The sequence below is a fragment of the Centruroides vittatus genome, unplaced genomic scaffold (genome assembly GCF_030686945.1).
Source record: "Centruroides vittatus isolate TY-2023 unplaced genomic scaffold, ASM3068694v2 contig_2696, whole genome shotgun sequence".
NCBI lineage: Eukaryota > Metazoa > Arthropoda > Arachnida > Scorpiones > Buthidae > Centruroides > Centruroides vittatus.
In genome coordinates this window covers 202,509-224,695 of record NW_027121716.1, presented here as the reverse complement: position 1 = coordinate 224,695, position 22,187 = coordinate 202,509, and the positions used below count along the sequence as shown (strand labels likewise).

The 22,187-nt window shown below is 28.9% G+C and overlaps 1 protein-coding gene across 2 annotated transcripts in view; it reads right to left on the bottom strand.

Annotated features, from left to right (window-relative positions):
* LOC136971720 (serine/threonine-protein kinase 16-like) overlaps positions 1-22,187 on the bottom strand; it is a 63,241-nt gene that overhangs the window by 32,592 nt on the left and 8,462 nt on the right. For both annotated transcript variants that reach the window (XM_067266196.1, XM_067266198.1), the window contains exons 2-4: positions 21,991-22,069; positions 21,685-21,913; positions 907-1,049 (exon numbers count right to left, since the gene is read on the bottom strand). In XM_067266196.1, coding sequence (XP_067122297.1) covers positions 907-1,049; positions 21,685-21,913; positions 21,991-22,069 — 451 coding nt within the window. The remainder of the gene's footprint in view (positions 1-906; positions 1,050-21,684; positions 21,914-21,990; positions 22,070-22,187) is intronic.

Below are 22,187 nucleotides of genomic sequence, written 5' to 3'. Positions count from 1 at the left end.
TCTTATCTATGGTTCTCTGGTTAAAAAAAAATATATATATATGTTAATGGCAAAAACCCGATTTTACGCCAAACTAGTTTAGAATTATTATTCAAGTATATTAATGGTTAAATATACTAATGGTTAAAATAAAATTAAAAGGCAATCAATTAGATGAACAATATTTATTCAAACATAGTCTACTTATTTATAAAAAACGGGGTTAATGCTGCCCTACGTATCGAAGGTGGCGGCTCGTCTCCGAGTCCAGCAATCAGAAGACAGGGAACAGTGGGGACGTGTGTTCTAACCTAACCTAACCTAACCTATTCTTCTCAATGTCAGATGTGGTAGCTGTATATACGTAATGTGAATGTATGTCTCTTTAATCCGAATAAATAAATCCGGTAGACTTCCTCACAGCTATTGCTGTGAGGAAGTCTACCGGATTTATTTGAATTAAAGAGATACATTCACACTAACCTATTCTAATAAATTACCATAATTACCGTATTTTACAGACTATAAGACGCTATGGACTATAAGACACACCTTAATTTTTAAACAATTTTTTAAAAAAAAAATACCTATAAGACACTATGGACTATAAGATGCACCTGAATTTTGGAGGCAATTTTTCAAAGAAAAAAGTGCATCTTATAGTCCATAAAATACGGTAGTAAGTAGACTATGTTTGAATAAATATCGTTTATCTAATTGATGCCTTTTAATTTTATTTTAACCATTAATATACTTGAATAATAATTCTAAACTAGTTTGGCCTGACATGCTTACGCCAAACTAGTTTGGCGTAAAATCGAGTTTTGCCGGTAACATATATATTAATATCATATTTTTAATAACAGTTTTAATGAAATGCTAGATAATTTAATTAAATTTAATGAATAAAACAGCTAATGAACTTACCTATGTGCTAAAGGGAATGGTTTAGCAGAATGTATAGCCTGTATGCCTTCACACATTTGACGAAATAGATTTAAAACGCGCTCTTCTGGCATGTAAGTATTTGTTTTAGCTCTCATCATCAATTCATCTTGCAAAGTTCCTCTCTAAATTCAAAAAAATTAAATTATTATGTAAAGCAAACAATATCTGCTTGAATTATAGAATAAATTTGAAGAGAGAACTATATATTTAGTTAAAATTTAAAATTTTTTTTAAATTTTAAAATTTAAAATCTTAAAATTTTTAAAATCCTCTTATATATCTAAACTTGTGGTTTAAATTAATTCTTAATTTCTCATTAGTAAATCTATAGTCATATTCATTAAAGATTAGATTTGCAAATTCCTAACTGCAAATATGCCTAATTAAATAATGATGGCTTAGTTTAGAAAAAACTTTTTTAACTATTCATTAAGATGATGTGTAATTATGTAATAAGTGCATAAAAGACATCAATAAACACAGGAATGTTAAAACTGGCAATAGGTTTTTAACTAAAAATAACTTTTTGCACCAAGAAAACTATTTTAACTTAAAAAAAAAAAAACTATTTTTGGTTAATAGAAAGGCTTTTTCATTCTGCCCAGGGTGATCAAATTGGGCAATTAATTGCCACATAAGCTAGCTCTTTTTTTTAATCTGCAATCAATAAATATGATAAAATATCTGATATTTATATTAGATTTCATTATTATTCTGGCATGTTTTTTTAATTTGTTTGTTATTTATGTTTGTTAACCTATATTAGTTTCAATGTGATAAGCCCATACTATCGTAGCCAGGTATTTATATAATTTAAGGTGAGATATTATTAATAGTCATATTGAGGGATGAAAGTTAATTGTCATTGTGTTTTGAATAGTTACAGCATTGTGTAATGACTGTGTTTGCAACTAACTTTCAAACTATATTTATTGAGATGTTTAAAATATCTAGGCTGTCAGGGAAAAAGAGTACAAGTCAGAAAATGGTCAAAATAAGAAAAGTCCATGGCCGGAGTCCTGGAAGGGATTTCGATCTTTTGGTCTAAGTAGTTTAAGTCAAAATTAAATTATTCTATTTAATTCTGACTTAATCCCTTCCAGGACCCCGGCCATGGACTTTTCTTATTTTGACCATTTTCTGACTTGTACTCTTTTTCCCTGGCAGCCTAGATATGATTTTCATCATAAAAATAAAAAGAAAGAAAGGAACCTACTTACAGGCAAACTAAGAACATAAATAGTAAATAAACAAAAAGAAAAAAAAACAAAGCTTATGCAAGAAACACAAGACCTGGCAACTTTAAGCTATTTTTAAGTCACTTATATATGGAAAATAAATCAATGTAATTAAAAACATATTAGTAATTTTATAAAACTTATCACTGAATATTGAAAATGTGAATTATTTAAATATAATTTTAATAATATAGCATAAAAAATTGATGACATCTCTATTAAAATTTTAGAATAGTAATATTTTTCTTCGTCTATACAGTCAACTCATTTCCTATAAACTTGTGGCAGTTCGACATACTTCTGTTCAGACTTTCACTTCACCATGCGCTCCAAACATTCTTTCCACGGTCGATGTAATTGTAACCCTTGTATATACTTATGTAAAAGGAACTCATGACGACGACTGTTGGACTCCTTTGTTGTCCGATATCAGTCCTCCGGCACAACGATGACGACTCTACACGTGGAGGTAATCAGTGACCGATTTTCTTCTCAAAAGATACGGCTCTGTGCCCTCCTCAAACTGCCACTTCATTCAGTGCTACAAAATCTTGAAAGGCCCATAATAAACTGCTTCAATAAATCACATCCACCAATGATTTTTAAAGTACAAACATTCTTTTTCTATATAAAATCTGTCTGTTAAATCACCATAAATAATGACTTTAAAAAAAAGCATTGATGAATTAATGAGAATGGTGCCATCTAGCAGCTAGTTTGGCCAAAATGAAACCAGGCAAAACTTTGTATCAGCAACTTTGAGTGTGCATGAAATAATGATATTATTTAGCTATATGATGATGATGATATTACTTGGCATAAACAAAAGGCAAGTATAGTGATAACCATCCTGGCTAGACATTTTTTGTTGCTATAGAGTAAATCTATTAGAAGGCACACTATAAGAGCTATTTTAAACCAAAAATGAAAATGGATGAATGCTGAAAACAGAAATTCAAGAAAGTTACATTGCCATTCTTTGCATTCACTTGTCCAATCACATTTCTAATGCATTTTCCATTTTTTTCATGCTTTCCTTTTTTCAGCTTTCTTGAATTTCTATTTTCAGCATTCATCCATTTTTATTTTTGGTTTAAAACATCTCTTTTGGTGTGTCTTCTAATAGATGGAAAAAAGGAAAGCATGAAAAAAATGAAAAATTGCATTAAAAATCATCACTTCGTTACAAATCTGTTGCCGGTGTGCTTTGTGAAAATACAGTTTATCACAAACACTTTCGAACCTTTGAACAGTTCTTCTTCAGGTGAAATCTGATGGAATGCTTCAAAACGTAACATGAATATTTAAATAAATCAAACCAATGATTTCTCCTTGGTGTTTGGATGATGGTGAGCTTTATATTTTGCATTAAAAATGTGATTGCACAAGTGAATGCAAAGAATGGCAATGTAACTGACAATGTTATTAGAGAACAAACTAAAATATTTGGTAAGATGATAGATACAATAAATTTTAGCTATAGTAATGTTTGGTTGCATTGTTTTAAACAGTGGCACGACTTATCACATTAAAAAATGGAAAATGGCAAAAGTAAGTTTAAATATTATAGACAGTGATAAAAATGACTGATGAAATGACTGAGCAGTATTATGCCAAAGATATGTTTTAATATAGGTGAATTTACCTTTAAAAAATCAACCAGACAAAACTGTACCTCAAGCACCAGTAAAAGGTAGGGAAGCAACAGAAGTATAGATCACTTCATAATTGTCTATTGCTGCAATGTTGATATTAGAACCCCTTGGTGACACCTGACACATCTGACATGAGTGTCCCATCACTAATATCATAGTAAGTACAATACCATCCATTGGGCATCTGACTTGCCACTTCCGTCATTAGATTCAATAAACTTGCACTGCAGATATTAACAAATTAAAACATATTTAATAACTGTATTATTATTTATATGTCGAATACGTTTTAAGGTTATTTTTTTAAATGATTTTCTAGCTTACCATTAGGTTAAGTTTTACCATTTTTATGATTTTCATTATCTTGTCAAACATTATATCATGATTTTGGTTTGTTCCGTTACCGATAAATCAGTCCTCACTGTTCATAAAGCTATAAATAACTCTAGCATATGTATAGGATGTCACAAGAAGACTCGATCCAAGACTAGAACAATTACATCTCATCCCAAATCTGCATTGGCACATTCATACATCACTAGACTCAACAGATTTTATTCTGAAACTCCAAATTTATGTGAAGCACAAGTTTGGAACCCCTGATATAATCTATCTAAAACTACACTATCTCTAAGTTTAATAGAAATACAGTAGAGCGTCATTTATCCGAAAGTCGATTAACCAAAATGTCAGTTAACCGAAAGCATTCCAGTCAGACTGTGTCGTGCTGAATTGAACGTTTTTGATACCAGATTAACTTCCAAAATATAATTTTTTTGTTTTTATACTTTTCAGTATATTTATTTTGTTTGAACAAAATAAAGAAATAATTTTTAACAATACAATAGCCACGATTATTATTTTTAAAAAATTTACGTTAGGTTTAACATCGACGAAAATTCAACAAGTAGCGACACGCAACAAAGAAAAATTTCAACATGGAATAGGTTAATGTATTTTTTCATACATAATTGGTTATCTGAACAACCACAGTCCCCAATTGATTTGCATAAACAATGCTCTACTGTATATATATTAAACTTAAAGAACTATTTAGTTTAGTTTTAGATAGATTATATGATATCTTTTAAAACTGGAACAGGCTGTGTATTATCCCCCACTCTCTTTAACATATACTCTGAAAATATTTTTTCAGAAGCACTGGCTGATCTTGATATTGGCATCAAGATCAATAGAGAATATTTGAATGACATTTGTTATGCCAATGATACAGCAGTGCTCTCCACAAATTTTAAAGACCTTCAGATGATGCTAGATTGAGTCAGAATCTCAAGCAAAAAATATGATTTAGAGTTCAACATCAAAAAGACAAAATATATGGTCACAAGTCTGACATCAATTCAAGGCAAGTTGATGGCTAGATTCAAAGAAATTGAAGAAGTAGAGAAATTTAATTACTTGGGAACTGTCTTGAATGATAACTGGGATCATGATACAGTGATCAGAGTGCAAATAGAAAAGGCAAGAACTGTTTTCACAAAAATGACAAAATTTTTATGTTCTAGAGACCTAACCCTTGATACTGATAAGTAAAATAATGAGATGCTATGTGTTTCTGGTACTATTGTACAGAGTTGAATCTTGGACCATATCCAAAACATCTGAAAAGAAGATCAAAGCATTCGAAATAATGATTTACCGAAGGCTTCTAAGAGTATCCTGGGTAGAATATATGACCAATGTAGAAATATTGCAATGAATGGAAAGAGAGCAAGAACTGCTCAATACCATTAAATAAAGTTGGAATACTTCAGCTACATGATGAGAAATGGTGTCAACTACCGAATCCTACAACTCATTATACAAAGGAAAATTTCTGGAAAAACAAAATCAGGACAATGTCGAATCTCATGGCTGAGAAACCTGAGGGACTGGTGTGAAATGACTTTAGAAGAACTGTTCAGAAGAGCCAGCAATAGGAATATGATAACCATGACAACAGTCAACATCCAGAATGGATAGAGCATGAAAAGAAGAATGTATAACTATTTCCTACTGTCTTTACTGTGTCATAATAAAACAATTTTTATAACACTAAACCTATCAAATTATTATATGCTAATTATAATATTCTATTAAAATACACCTACACCTACCTATTAAAATACACCTACATGGAAAATCATAAATATTAATTTAAAATAAATTTGTTTAAAAAATCCATTAAATATTAAATTTGTTAGAAATAAGCAAATAAAAATATTAAACATTACAATCATTTCTCTCTACTCACAAAATATTCAAAAATTTCTATAATTGATTTATTTTTTAGTTATGACAATTCATACAAAATATTAATTGTAATAATAATAATAAATTATTAAAATTTATTCTAATTTTTAATTCATAGTATTAATCTGGTAATAGCTATTTTTAAACAAACAAACAAAAAAATCCCAAGTCAGATGTATCTTACAAGTTTTAAAATATATCACTGAAAACTTACAATAATTATATAAATTAGATATTGAAAAAATTCAGTAAGCTAAAACAACATATCAGGTCAGTCCATAAGTTCATGCGTATTTTTATCTACAAAAAAAGCAGCAAAAAATTTTAATTAAATTTTATTTCAATCTAAAATGTATTCACCATTATTTTGTACAATTTCTTGCCATCTTGATGGTAGCTTTTTAATCCCGTCTTTGTAAAATGATTTCGGTTTTGAATCAAAATATTCAGAAATAGCCTTTTTTACATTGTTCTCATCCTCAAAAGTTTTCCCTTTTAAAAAATTCTGCAAACTGCAAAAAAGATGATAATCACTGGGAGCAATATCTGGCAAATATGGTGGATGAGGTAAAATTTTCCAGTTGTAGCTTTCAAGTTTCTGTACAGTTATTTTTGCAGCGTGTGGTCTGGCATTGTTATGCTGCAAGAGAACCTGCTTTCTGTTCACTAACGACGGTCGATTTTTTCAATTTTTCATTTAAACGCTCTAATTGCTCACAATACAATTGAGCTGTAATTGTTTGATTAGGTTCTAACAGCTCAAAGTGAATTACACCTGACATATCTCACCAAACAGACAAAAGAATTTTTTTTGGATGCAACCCACCTTTTGCAGTCAGTTTTGGCTGCTTGTCGCGATCCATCCATTGTCTTTTTCTCGTCACATTATTATAGAGGATTCATTTTTCGTCTCCAGTAACCAGCCTACCAAGAAAAGATTCTAAAGCAATACGGGATAAAAAAGAAGTGCAAATGTTTACACACTGTTGTCTGTTAGCTATTGACAGTTCGTATGGTATCCATTTTCCTAGCTTTGAAACTTTTCCGAACTGTTGTTGGTGTCTATGAACATTTCCATGGGATGAATTTAAACGTTCCACAATTTCATAAACTGTTAAAGATGGTTCTGCTTCAACTAGTGCAGAGAGAGCATCATCATCAAAGTCAACGGGTCTTCCCAGGGCTGGATTTACATAAGGACATTTGGGGCCTGTGCCCAGGACCCCCACAAAACTATGTTTAAACATAATTTTTTTTTCTATTACTGCGACAGCCTAGTGTGGCCTAATCATGAGGGCCACAGGCAAAGAAAACCAAACCGGGAAAAAAATTTTACATAGGTATTTTTCAATTAAATTAAAATAATTAGTTTTACACAATAAAATATATGCATGTTTACAATAACCTTATTTTAAAATGAAATTTACAACTTCCTAGTTGAAATCTGGTTGAAAGTAGTACAGTATTTTGTGTAAATTTTCTAAATCATCAAATTTGCCTACTCTTAAAGGGGGCCACCGAATTTGTGCCCAGGGCCCCTGGATTGGTAAATCCGGCCCTGGGTCTTCCAGTACGAGCCTTATCCTCCACACTAAAATCATTGTTTCTAAATCTTTCAAACCACTTCTGCGCAGTCCTTGCACTAATTACAATTTGATTATGTACAGTATTTATTTTTTTGGCTGCATTTGTAGCATTTTCACCACTTAAAAATAAAAAGTATAAAACATGTCTTTTATATTCATCGGTTACTTCCATTTTAACAAAAATAAACAACTGAAATGTTCACAATTGTGACAGTATTATATGAATGAGATCCAATTTAACACTTTAATGTAAAAATTATGACATTAGACTGACATGTTTAACAGCAAAACAAGATTTTTCTCAAGGTCATAAAAATGCACATGGACTTATGGACTGACCTGATATATAAGAAAATCACTATTTAGTTTTTTACTATTTATTAATGATATTTTTATTTATATTATAAAAATATCATTAATATTGTTGTGCTTTATTAAATTTATGATTATATTAAAAATGTGTTATTTTATAAATTTTTTCTTGTTTTTGTAAAGAAAATTATTTCTAATACAATAAAACCTGCAAAAATTGGAAACCTTCATGGAAATTCAAATATTTAACTTACATTAAACTAACATATGAATGATTATATTAATCTAACAAATGAATGATTATATTAATCTAACAAATGTTCTCCAAAAGTAATAATCTGTGAGAGACAGGCAGAATGGAAGAAATCATGCTATTGCAACCCAAATACAGATGATAATAAATGCAAAAGCTAAAAATTGTGTGTTCTGTATTTCCACATCAGTGTTGTGCCATCTATCCAGAACTAGATTATTTTTCATTAGAGGGAGTTTCAAAACATGTTGAAGTGTTCATTCTTCTATTTTCTTTTGTATTGTTATTTTGACCTTTTATTTTTGAACTTATGTATTTTTTTCCAATAGAAATTGATAATATAAAACTTTATGAAACTGCAAAGTATGAAGACCAACTAGTAGAAGAGCCTGAGCCTTTAAATCAAAGTTTTTAGCTACATAAAGGCTTTCAAGGAATTTTGAAAAACTAAAGAAAACCAAGAATTTTTTGATAAGATTACAGACTTGATAAGTTATTGAAATTCATTTCAATTTCATTTCAAGTTGTCTTTGGGTTTTACATAGGCACAGTGACCATCTTATGGCATGTTGATCCACACTTCCAGAAGAACTGTCTTCAGATAATCTTTCGTTCATGGCTTACACTTTCATGCCTCTTTCTTAAGAATAAGCCAAATGTTCACAATTGAGTTCAGATCAGGCAAATTTGGAACCAAGTCCAGGACTTTGGGTTAATTTTGGCAAAGCCAAGCACTAATGGAGCACAAAGTATGTGGCTTGGCAAGATGTTGCTGGAAGATTGCATCTCTCTGTGGCTGAAAATGGGCTTTGGAAGGCAGTAAATGTTGTTGCAAAATTTCCTGGTAGCATTGCATATTGACATTCCCTTCACAGAATCAAATCACCAATGCCAGAATATCCAAAACATCATCACACTTGAACTGTGTTTGGAAACTTAACTTCCTGCTTCATGTGGTTTTGGGTGAGTCCTTCACAAAAAACAACACACATCTGAACCTTATAAGAATTTCCAGGATATTTAATTTAATCACAAACGTTTTCGATCTGCACAGGAGATCATCTTCAGGTTAGAATGTTTTCAAACCGGAAAGCAGAAATGGAACGTTTTTAAGGTTATTCAAAAAACTTATAAACATTATTCTAAAAAACATATAAACATGAATATTTTAAATTTTTTTTAAAAATAATTTTTTAATTCTACAGCCCCTGTTGGTAGAAAGATTGCTATGCATAAGATAATTGTCCTTCTTCCTTGAATTAATGCAACGACTTCTCTTTTGTGATTTGTATAGCTCGAGAGCTTCCAGTGTCTTGATATGGTCATTATGTTTAGATTGTCGTATAATGGAAGCTTTGTCCAGATAGGCTTGAACGTCATTGTCCATGGCATATCTGGACAAAGCTTCCATTATACGACAACCTAAACATAACGACCATATCAGGACACTGAAAGATCTCAAGATATACAAATCACAAAAGAGAGGTCATTGCATTAATTCAAGGAAGAAGGACAATTATCTTATGCCTAGCAATCTTTCTACCAACAGAGGCAGTAGAATTTAAAAATTTTAAATATTCATGTTTATACGTTTTTTCGAATGATCTTAAAAATGTTCCAATTTTGCTTTCCATTTTGAAAAAACATTCTAACCTGAAGATGATTTCCTGTGCAGATCGAAAACATTCGTGATTGCATTAAATATCCTGGAAATTCTTCTGAGGTTCAGATGTGTGCTGCTTTTTGTGATAATATATTCCACACTTACTGTGTTTGAGGTGAGTCCTTCATTTGACTAGCAGATGACTATGTCCAATATTTCCATATAGGACTGGAAAGAACTTATCAGACCAAGTCACCCTCCACCATTAAGCTTCCATCCAGGACAGGTGGTTCTTAGCTCATGCAAACCACTTCTTTCACTGAACTGGCATCAACATAGGCTTTTGCTTACTCTTGTACAAACTATAACCCATGTCTTGTAACCTGTTGCTAGTATTTTGTGAAGATACATATTGGCCTATTTGTTCACTCCTTAGTTCTGCAGTTTCCACAAATGTACCAGGTGATAGTTCATGACAAACTGACACAAAATCAGATCTTCCCTCGCAGCAGTCATTGAAATCTGCCATTACAACCATACAGGCATGATAGAACCAGTTTTTTCATAGTGGTTGAACAAGGTTCTGACAGTGGACTCATTTAAACATAGTTCCTGAGCAATCTGCTATATAGCTATTCTATTTTGTCATTTCTGGAGGATTTTATAAGTATACCTGCAGTCCTAGTCTCTGTCATGCCATTTTTTGCATTTTGAACAACACAGAGACTACACAAGATTTTAGAGTTCCTTTTGTTTGCATATTGCCAACTGAATAATATACAATGCAGCAAAAATTTGCATGTCCAGCCAAGCAATATCTGCCAAATGCTGAGTATACATAATTTTTATTGTTTGTAATTTTTCAGAGAAACAATGCTTTCAAGTATATATGGAGAAGCCTGTTATAGTGATTGAGCCAATTTTTTTTTTTTTATAAACCATGGCTCAAGAAGAGTACTTTATTTAATAAACAAGTTTTGTTTCAATGCAAACAAGTCCAGTCTTATCATTTATAACAAACAAATGGGATGCATATATATTTATTGCCACAAGGAAGGTATTGTATATTTGAAATGTTTGAACTCCAGAATATTATATATGAATTACCATTGCATTCATTCCTAACTTACTTTTGAAATTGTGTTCCACCAGATCAGTAAAATGTGGCCAAAAATGTTAGTATTAATAAATAAAAGCTTTGCTACATTTCATGGTTTTTTTAAGTGTTGTTATATAAGTTATCTCAGTTGCTAATTGATTTAACCTGGTAGGGATCGTATCATATGACAATTCATAGGGGTCACTGCGTGTCAACTTGACCTGCATTTTAAATATTAATTTATATCTTAACAGTTTAAAAGAAAAAAGTGAAAAAAGTTAAATATTATTTCCCATTCTGTTTAGTAATTAAATAAACATATATGTTAACTTCGTAAGCCTTAGTTAATTATTTATTAACATTTGAATTTACATGTTAAATTTTGGGGAAAATTTTTATAAGTATTTGGAAAATTCTAACTATTTAAAAAAACATGAAACAATTAGTGATGATAAAAGTTAGTTTTATCATAAAAAAGGTATGTCACTTCATGATTTAAAAAAATTATATTTATTACATTTACATTACATTAATAATACAAATTTATGCAGAAGTCAAGGGTCGTTGTGGGTCACCATAACCCCAAAGAGCCATTATCTTTTAATGCATTCTGCAAAACTGAGTAATGGCCATACGTTCTGATAATAACAAAGAATATAGGAAGCTACTGTGAGTCACATCAGTAAAACATAATTATTAACAATTCAGCAAATCATAATATAAGGTGTGCAGGTCAGAATGGGACATGCAACCCCTCCCGGGTTAAGTCATCATACAATTATCAACCAATATACGCAGAACATTTGTAAATGGATGTTTCAAATTTTTACATTAGAATCTATTTAAACATAAAAGTTAGAACAAAATATCATTTAAACTAGATAAACTCAAAAACAAGTAACATAACAAACATAATGAGATTGAAAACTTTTTAAATAACAAGTTAATAAATAATTGAAAAATTTTAAATATAAATGTAAACTAAGAATGCAAAGCTAACTCTTGGCTGTAAGGGCATTATGAATTGCTATATCTTAATTTCTTTTCTACAATATATTTCCAAGCTGACTGGAATTCATAATACCCCTACAGCCAAGAATATGACTTTGCATTTTTAGTTTACATTTTTTATTTTTATTTTAAATTTATTCAATTATTTATTCACTTATTATTTAAAAAGTTTTGGATCTTATTTATTATGTTTGTTAGTTTATTTGTATTTGAGTTAATCTAGTTTAAATGATATTTTGTTCCAACTTTTGTATTTAAACACATTCTAATGTAAAAATTCAAAAACATCCATTTACAAATGTTCTATATATAGCAATTGATAATTGTATGATGCATCTGAAGATGATTAGTAATACAGATCAAAAACACTTGTAAATGTTTAATAAATGTTTTCTCAGCAAAATAAAGTGTTTGAGAATTAATTATTTTACTGCTGAGTGTGAGAGTTAGGCTGTTTTTATTTTTATTTAATTTAATTTATTTTTTATTTTATCTCCTTAATATGTTGTTAATTCTGTTTAAATTTGCTTACTCCAAATTTGTTTGAGCATTTCAAATTTTGTATTCTAGTTAGAACAGTAAATTGGATTTATTAATCCATTAATAAAGAATACTGACAATGGTCTATAAATTAGACCAAAAATAATAAATCCAAATTTTTGTTTTTACTGTGTAAAGTTGTTTACTTAAATCTTTTCCTTTTTAAATATAATTTAAATGCATTTATAGAAAAATTATAGATTATTTAGTAATCATTATGTCTTTGTTTTGTAATGTTATTTTAGATATAATCCACATATTAATAAAATGATAAATTTTATTAATTTAATATTTTATTTTTGTTCCACAGTTTATCCATAAAGGTTGGTTGGATTTGGGGTACTTGCAGCATAAGGACATAGGTAGGTGCTAGGTCTAGCCAGTTATGTTGCATGGTAATTCATCTATAAAAACTATGATCTTACAGATTATGATTAATATGCTTAAAATTTTGAACATAAATTCAACAAATGCAAATTCTTATGTGGTGTTCAATAATAATTGACTATTATTTATTATTGTCACTCTATATCTATTCATTACTTCTGTCACATTGTCAACCATCATCTAATTACATTCTTCTGAAATTCTTTATTTAAATATCAATAACATAAATAACTTTCTACAAAGTTATTTATGTTATTGATCTAATAAAGTATAATGTATCCCTTTCTTTAGATGTTTACATTTATGAATTTTTTCTTATATTTGTTTTTCTAGCATATCAGAATGTATACTGTAGATGATAAAGAAAATGTAAATCTCAATAGTAATATGCATGACAAAGTTAAATTAAATACATAGTCATCATCATCATCATTTCTTTACTAGGTCACAAAGCAAATACAGAAACAGACTAAAAAGTAACTTCCAATTTGCACTCAAATCTAGATATATGAAGTATTGTTATCAAATCTTTGAATACAAAAATGCCATGCAAGTTTAAGCAGTGTATAGACCTAGCATAATATTAAAGAATGTACAATGAATAAATAAACTTGTTTAATATATTTCAAATTTGTTTTTAACTTTTTTAAACAACATTTAATTTTTTAAACTTCATTACAGATAATGAAATGACATAAATGATAACTGAAATATCAAATACAAAAAAGTATACCAATATAAAAGAAAATTTCAAAATAAATAAAAATTAATTGAAACAAATTAATAGAAATTTAAACTACCAGCACTTTTTTAAATAGCCAATATTTATATAAAAGCTGATATTGGCTTAAAACAAGCCTTATATATTTCTTTCTTATAATAAATTTTGGCTACCTGAAAAAATAGTTTATACTTCTATTTCTTATAGCATTCAATTTGAAGAAACATATATATATATATATTTCATACAAGAATAATTGCTATTTACTATTTTACTAAATAGATTATAAATACAAGAGAAATATTAATAAAATTATTATCATATATAGTATACACAAAAAATTTCCAAAGTTTTACTTTAATTTGAATCATTGCCAATTTTTTCAAAAAGTGCAAGTTAATGTTATATTACATATATATTAGAATTTCAATATCCATGACCCATATTTTTGCAAAAATAAAATTTGGCTTTATATCAATTATGAATTTTTTACAGCCATTTTTTTATTTTATAATATGTAAAAATCAAAAAGGCGCACTAAAAATATTATCTAATTTTTAATACCATCATACTAAAAATAATTTACTACACTTCTTTTATATATATGTATTGCCATCTCATGTAATACACAATTTTATTTTAAAATATTGAAATAAATAAAACTTTTAAGATAACTTACTAAATATTAAAGATTTAAATTTTTAATGTAAAACTATATTTTTCAATGTTGTAACTATCTAACAAACAAAACAAAGGTTTAAATATTAATGAGTAATACACATATAATTAGTGCCAGATTATAAACTTATATAAAAGTTTTAAATTGAATCATAATACAATGTAAAAACAACTTATATAAATATATTAATAAATAAATTAATAATAAATTAAACAAAAAATTTACTAATAAATTTAAATGTGAAAAATAATTGTTTTAAATAACTTATAATAGTGCTATTGCATAATATGATTTTGCAATACATACATTCATAAGTCTCATATATTATGACTTTTTAAAAGATGGAATAATTTTAAGATTGAAAACAGAAAGTTGTGGCATTAAAAAAAAGAAAAAAAAATTAATATTAAATAGTTAGCTAAATATCATTTGAAAATCAAAATAATGACATTCTACTTCTTAAATTTAAAATCTTAAATGTCATGAAAGCTTATAACTTGAAATATATACTTTATATAAGAAAAATTAAATTCAACACTATTTAATAATAATATAACTATTAACTAAATAACTGAAATATTTTTAATCAAATTAATGTAGTCACAAATTTAACAAATTATTTATCACTAAGTCAATTCATTTTATGTAAAGTTGAATTTCTACTAATAAACATCTGCAAAAATCTTTAATATTTGCATTACTTTATTAGGAGTAAGTATCAAAAAATGTGCAAAATGTTTTTATTTTACAATTAAAATAAAATTTAAAAATTAACAGTTAACATCCAAAAATACTGAAATTATGATAGTTATAAAATGGTTTATTTTTTTAATAATAAAATATCATATAGCTTTCTTTATTAGTAACAATTAATTCTTTATTTTATATAAAAAATATTAAAAACAAACAAAATTCATAACATTATATAAAATAAAAATTTTTTTGATATTAAATCTCAAACTTTATAAATTAATCACCAATGAAAAACATATCATATATAAATAATTTATTTAATCCAGTACAAATGCAAGTAGTAATATTTAAAATTCATAAAGATATTTGAAATTAATAAAATTTTTTAAAATTTTAAATATTTTATTAAACAATTTATCAATATGTTAAATATTTAAAAATTATGAATTTTATAAAATAACTAGCTGACCCGGCCACGCGTTGTTGTGGCTCAAAATGTATCTATTATAAATGTGTAACACTTCCCCCATGGGGGGAATTTCAAAAAATCCCTTTTTAGTATATATTCTGTTGACGTCACCTATTAAAACGCAATTAAAAACGCAAAACACGGCATGTAAAATAGTATAAATAGAAGCCGAGTTCTTCACGGTAAGCCTTAATTCTGTCCCTTTCCCCGCTGGCGAATATCGAAAAATCCCTTTTTAGTGTATATTCTGTTGACGTCACCTATTGAAACGCAATGAAAAACGCAAAAAACCGCATGTAAAATAGTATAAATAGAAGCAGAGTTCTTCACGGTAAGCCTTAATCCTGTCCCTCTCCCCGCTGGAAAATATCGAAAAATCCCTTTTTAGTGTATATTCTGTTGACGTCACCTATTAAAACGCAATTAAAAACGCAAAAAACCGCATGTAAAATAGTATAAATAGAAGCGGAGTTCTTCGCGGTAAGCTTTAATCCCGTCCATCTCGCCCCCCGTAGGGGAATTTCGACATGTATATTATATAAAAACACGAGCATATTCGAATGCAACGTTGTGTCAAAATTTCAAAGGAATCGGTAGGAACAAACAAACGTTGTATTTTATTTATATAGATAGGTAGAAAATGATCTGCTTAGGTCCATTCTCACTGAAAAGCATAATGCCTTACAGAAAAGCAAACTTAGGTCGTCGGAAGTTAGCGCCATCTGTTGGACATAAAAGCCTTAATCCATATATAAATATATTTTTGAAAGGGGGGAAATGGTGATCTTCACATATGCCACAAACCTTCGTGGGAATGTATTAAACAACTTCCCAAAGTTTCATGGCAATCGGATAAATGGTGTGGTAATGCATGAAGGACAAACACACACACACACACACAGACATACATTCGTTTTTATATATATAGATTTTGAATAAATTCATATTCTAAATTTTCATACTAATTTTTCTATTATTATAATTATATTTATTTAAAAATTGAATAGAAAATATCCTTTCTCACAGACTGCTAAATTTTAACTTTTATGCAAAATCTGAATATCATAAATGAAAAATTTTTTAAAGACATATCCGTATATTTTGTTTTCAATCCTATTCTGGAGTTTGTCTAAGAAACTTTCCGCAATATTTTGGCATTCCGTAGACCTGATGTATTCCTCGAGGAGCTGAACGTACGTATGCTTCTTCATAAGAACAACGTTTCTGCTTTTATCCGCCCTAGTAAGGGTGATATCGTTAGCCTGTAGCCATTTCCTACTCTTATCTACGCTTGTCCAGAAAACCTTGTCTCTGCTATCAACCTTTTTAATTCTTCTGTTGAGCACTGTATTCCATCTAAAGAACTCCTTATGCTGAGCTCTTACGAGCAGTAGAAGTTTCTCGATATTCAGAACGATAGTATAGGCTGAGATTTTCGGAGGTTTTGGAGCAAACATAGGCCCAAAACTGAAGGCTTGAACCAACTCTTCCGGAGGTTTAATATTGTCCCAGCATATGAGGGGACATTCCAGCTTGTTTTTGCGCTGTTTCTTTTGGTTTTTCATGATCCAACTCAATTTTTTGGCATATTTCCTGCGTAAAGACTGCTAAACTTGCTCTTGCAGGTTTATGACTCTGTTCTAGCTTTGTGTGCAGAGATTAGTAACATGGCATCGCCGGCCAAACTATACAGAAAAAGCGTCTTAGCTTTAACAAGACTCAGAGAAAAATTTAATTTCCTATTGGACTGTAAACGGAACAAGGTTTTTCCAACGTCGATCCAGAAAATCAGTTTACCGACAGGCTGCTCCTCCCTGCTCCCAAAGGTCAAGTTTGTCTACCTTAGAAAAGCCATTCGAAGCACCAGGAAGTCGTTATATGCTAGCTTGCACCAACTTATCAACCTCGAAAACACCCTTTTTAACAACGACCCGGTCCTCCTGTCAAATGTCAACTCCAGAGTCATAAACCTGCAAGAGCAAGTTCAGCAGTCTTTACGCAGGAAATACACCAAAAAATTGAGTTGGATCATGAAAAACCAAAAGAAACAGCGCAAAAACAAGCTGGAATGTCCCCTCATATGCTGGGACAATATTAAACCTCCGGAAGAGTTGGTTTAAGCCTTCAGTTTTGGGCCTATGTTTGCTCCAAAACCTCCGAAAATCTCAGCCTATACTATCGTTCTGAATATCGAGAAACTTCTACTGCTCGTAAGAGCTCAGCATAAGGAGTTCTTTAGATGGAATACAGTGCTCAACAGAAGAATTAAAAAGGTTGATAGCAGAGACAAGGTTTTCTGGACAAGCGTAGATAAGAGTAGGAAATGGCTACAGGCTAACGATATCACCCTTACTAGGGCGGATAAAAGCAGAAACGTCGTTCTTATGAAGAAGCATACGTACGTTCAGCTCCTCGAGGAATACACCAGGTCTACGGAATGCCAAAATATTGCGGAAAGTTTCTTAGACAAACTCCAGAATAGGGTTGCTAGATTTACTTGTTTTCAATATTGTGATTAAAAAATTATGCCTTTTACTGATTCTTAATTATTATAAAATATTTATCTAATAATTAAATATTGATAAATAATGATATATTAATTAAAAACTACTATTTAATATTACAATTATTTTTTACTATATTTAGTTAGTTCTTCATAGGAAAAATTATGTAATATGAAATCAAATCTAAATCTTCCATAGGACTAAATATTAAAAATACAAAATAAATTATATATCTTATTTAAAAAATATTCATTCCACATTTATTACATTTTAGAGTTTAAAGCATTATGAATTTAGGACTTCCTCACATTTTGCAATTAGTTTCAAGATAGCATTACATAAAGCAAGTTAACCTTTACATAGGAGAAATAGCAATATTAAAAATTATTTGCTGGAAAAGTACATAAGGTGTTTTCAGTGTCTTTATAAAAATAGCAATACATTCCAAAATGAAAAATAACTAACATTTAGAAATAAAAGTGTTTATTTATTTATTCTAATTTGTATCTTTTCTCATTTGCTCTGTAAACATTAACAGTGCTGTTGATAATATATACATCAGCTAGGGATGGGCCAGACATATCCAGGTCAATCCCCCCATAAAAATTTCTGTCTGTCGGACTCAAACCTGTGTCCTCCAGAGTGGTGATAGGTTTGTGCTACTCCAACCTTGACAATATGATCATCAAATTATTACAACTATAACTAATAATTTAATAGAATTTTGAATCAGCTGATACAGGAATTGAGATTGAATCATCCTTCCCTCACTTGAAGGTTCTGGGTTGATTAACAATGATTTTCAACTTTGTTAAAGTAAAACAGTTAGAATCTACTGTAATTAAGAAAATTTTGGATGACAAAATGCCATTTGTGATATTCAGATTCTACAGCTGTACATTGGCTAACATATGCTGATTTGATTATAAAAACAACATACTATAATTGTTTCATAAATATAAACATACAGAAATTTAATTCACGGTCTATTTTTATTTTTTTAAACACTTTTATTTAAGTTGTTTTGTACCATGTCTTCAAATCTTGCAACTCAAATTGCATCCACTTTTAATTAGGATAATTGTCCTCAAAGTTTCAGCCTTCTAAGTCCAATGACAATGCATTTTAATGATATTTTAGGGATTAACCCCATTCAAATCTAAAAAATATATATATATTTTTTAGATTTGAATATATATAATTTAATCAGTAATCATATTTGTAAATAATATTTCAAATGTGTGTGTAAATGTGTTTTAGTTGTTGTGGGCCACTCCCGCAATTAAAGTGATGTATATGGTGAGGATGGCTCAACCTCTGGCATTTTTAAAGCATTTAAAAAATTTTTTTTTAAATATATTATAATTATTTAAAGTTGCATTATAGCAAAACTATATACAGTGAAACCATGCATAATTATTTTAGAATAAGATATCCCAAAAACAATGCATGGGATAAACATAGTTAATGCAGTAAAACATCTTTCTAAAAAATTTGTTTTCAAAAATGTTTAAGCTATACTTAAGTATTAAATACCTGTATTTTTTAAATTTTGAATTATAAATTAGATACAAAAGATTTTACTTCTGGTCACAAAGGATCTTTTGTTTGTTTGTTTTGTTAGTTATGGCAATGCAACACTTGGGCAATTTGCTTAGGGGGATGTCTTCTGGGAGGTCTTTTAAGGGTAAGTGGCCCCTATTTAGGAGTTAAAGATGTGGAGAAAACCCAGAAAACTCTACATGGCCAGCCTGTCCTGGCAAGGCATGAACCAATGACCAAACTACCAGTGTTCAGGAAACAGAACTACTTGGCCACTGGTGACCCCACAAAGGTTTCACTTCTAACATTAAACAGACTGCTTTGTTATAATCCCCACATTTCTCTTAGTTGAGTGTGTTTCTTATATTCACATTTTATTATGCTAGGAAAAATCCAATATGTTTAATATCACAAAATACAGTAGAGCATCATTTATCTGAAAACCAGTCAACCGAAACATCGGTTAACCGAAAGCTTTCCAGTTGGACTGTGTCATGCTGAATCGTACGTTTTTGATACTAGATTAACTTCTAAAGTATAATTTTTTTGTTTTTATATTTTTCAATATATTTATTTTGTTTGTACAAAAGAAAGAAATAATTTTTAACGATACAATAGCCTCGATTATTATTATAAAAATTTTCATTAGGCTTAAAATCAACAAAAATTCAACACAAAGTGACACGCAACGGAGAAAAATTTCAACCTCGGATAGGTTAATATATTTTTTTGTACATAATCGGTTATCCGAAAAAACCAGTTATCCAAACAACCCCAGTCCCCAATTGATTCAGATAAACGATGCTCTACTGTAATTTGTTAAAAATAAAATTTAATACCAATTGTAAAATGAATATGCTATTTGATATAGCACAGTAGTATATAATGTAATAATTTGTAGATATATTTACTAAAATTTTTTCAAGGAATTTTATATTATTTAAAAAAATAATAATAAATACAAAATATAACTGTCTTCTCAACATCCATTAATATCAAAACAGAAACAGACTTAAAATATAACATTTATAATAATTTAATATTTGTGTTTTGATTCTTTAATAATATTTGCATTTTTGTTTCAATATGTTAAATGTTAAGAGGATTAAATTTACATTGGTCTTAAGTTTTATATAACTTGTATTATTGACTGACTGTGTAAACTAATCATTCTATTTACACTTTAGAATTTCATTGTCCTTAACATTTACTTTAGATCTACCTATGTATTTTGATGCAGAAACATATTATATTGAATTAAATTGATAACAAAGTTATACTATATTTAATAAAATCTATTTTATTCCACTGAGTAAAAGTTGTTAGTTCATGTTTCATATCCTCTCCTAAATTTTTTTCATAAAATAAAACCTACTTCTTGCTACATTTTTTACTTTTCTTGAAAAGACTGATAAATTGATAGAAATATCTTATATAAATAAATAATGTTATGAAATCCTAAAATTCTGAAATTATCAGTATACATAAGATGAATTATCATGTGAAACAGAATTATAGCTGTGTTTCTAAATTTTTAGTACTAAAATAGAAAATTTCCAATATTTCAGTTTACAAATTACATAATAATTTGCCATGTTGTAATTTAATGCGACTAAACAAGTTTATCAGTTTTCACTTTATCCCTTCCTATTTTGGTAGATTTTAAACAGTATATATGTCATAACTTTCCATTAAGAAAATATATTTTCAAGGTCATTATTTAAATCATAAATGATGAAATTTTGAAAAAGACATTAATTAAGTCAAGGGCTATTCCAAATTAAATCAGGTTAAGATCCACTTAAGTTTTTGATTATAATTCTTTAGGTCAAATAAGTAATATGAATGATAATATATGTTTGACTACATGTGAATTTATTATTTTTAGTTAAAAATATGAATTCTGTATTTGAATTATTTACACTTTAACTTTTAAACACACAATTTTGGATATTTCATATTCAAAACTTTTTGTTGATTAATTTTATAAATCAGTAACTGTAAAATTTTATTAGTACACTATTTGTTATTAAGTGATATTGAAACTTTGACACCTAAACACTAAAGATTTCATGATGCAAATATATCATTTGAAAGATTTTAGTAATCATTTCCCAAATGAAAATGTTAGCATAATAATGTAAATTTTTGAAATGCAGTTATATATATATAGATTCCAAATAATTGTACTAGTGTAATTATTATAATATACCTTGTAATAAGGTAAGAGAATGCGCACTTCACTAGCACTTCTCACTCCTACACAAGAACCTACAAGGGCAGCATCAAGACATTCCACGAGATTTGGATGTTTCAAAGCTCGATAATATTCGACTTCTTGCATAGAAATCCTTTCATCTTCTTTGCTATGACAAATGATGCACTTGACAGCATAATATTGTCTATTTGGTCCATAAACTAAGTAAACTGTACTGAAGCCCCTGAAACACAAATAATCGATATACTGTGACGTTAAATCGATAAAATTCTAATTACAACATTTATTTATAAACCTTACCCTTCGCCAATTTTAGTTTTCATAGTATATTTTTTCCCATTGACATCAATCATTTGTTTTCCACAACCGCATCCCATATCTAATATAAAACTAAATTTAAATCCAGACAATCGCATTTTAAGATTATTTATAAACAACTTATTGCATTTTTTCTTTAAATATCTTTAATAAATATTTTTGTGTCATTCAAAATTTTA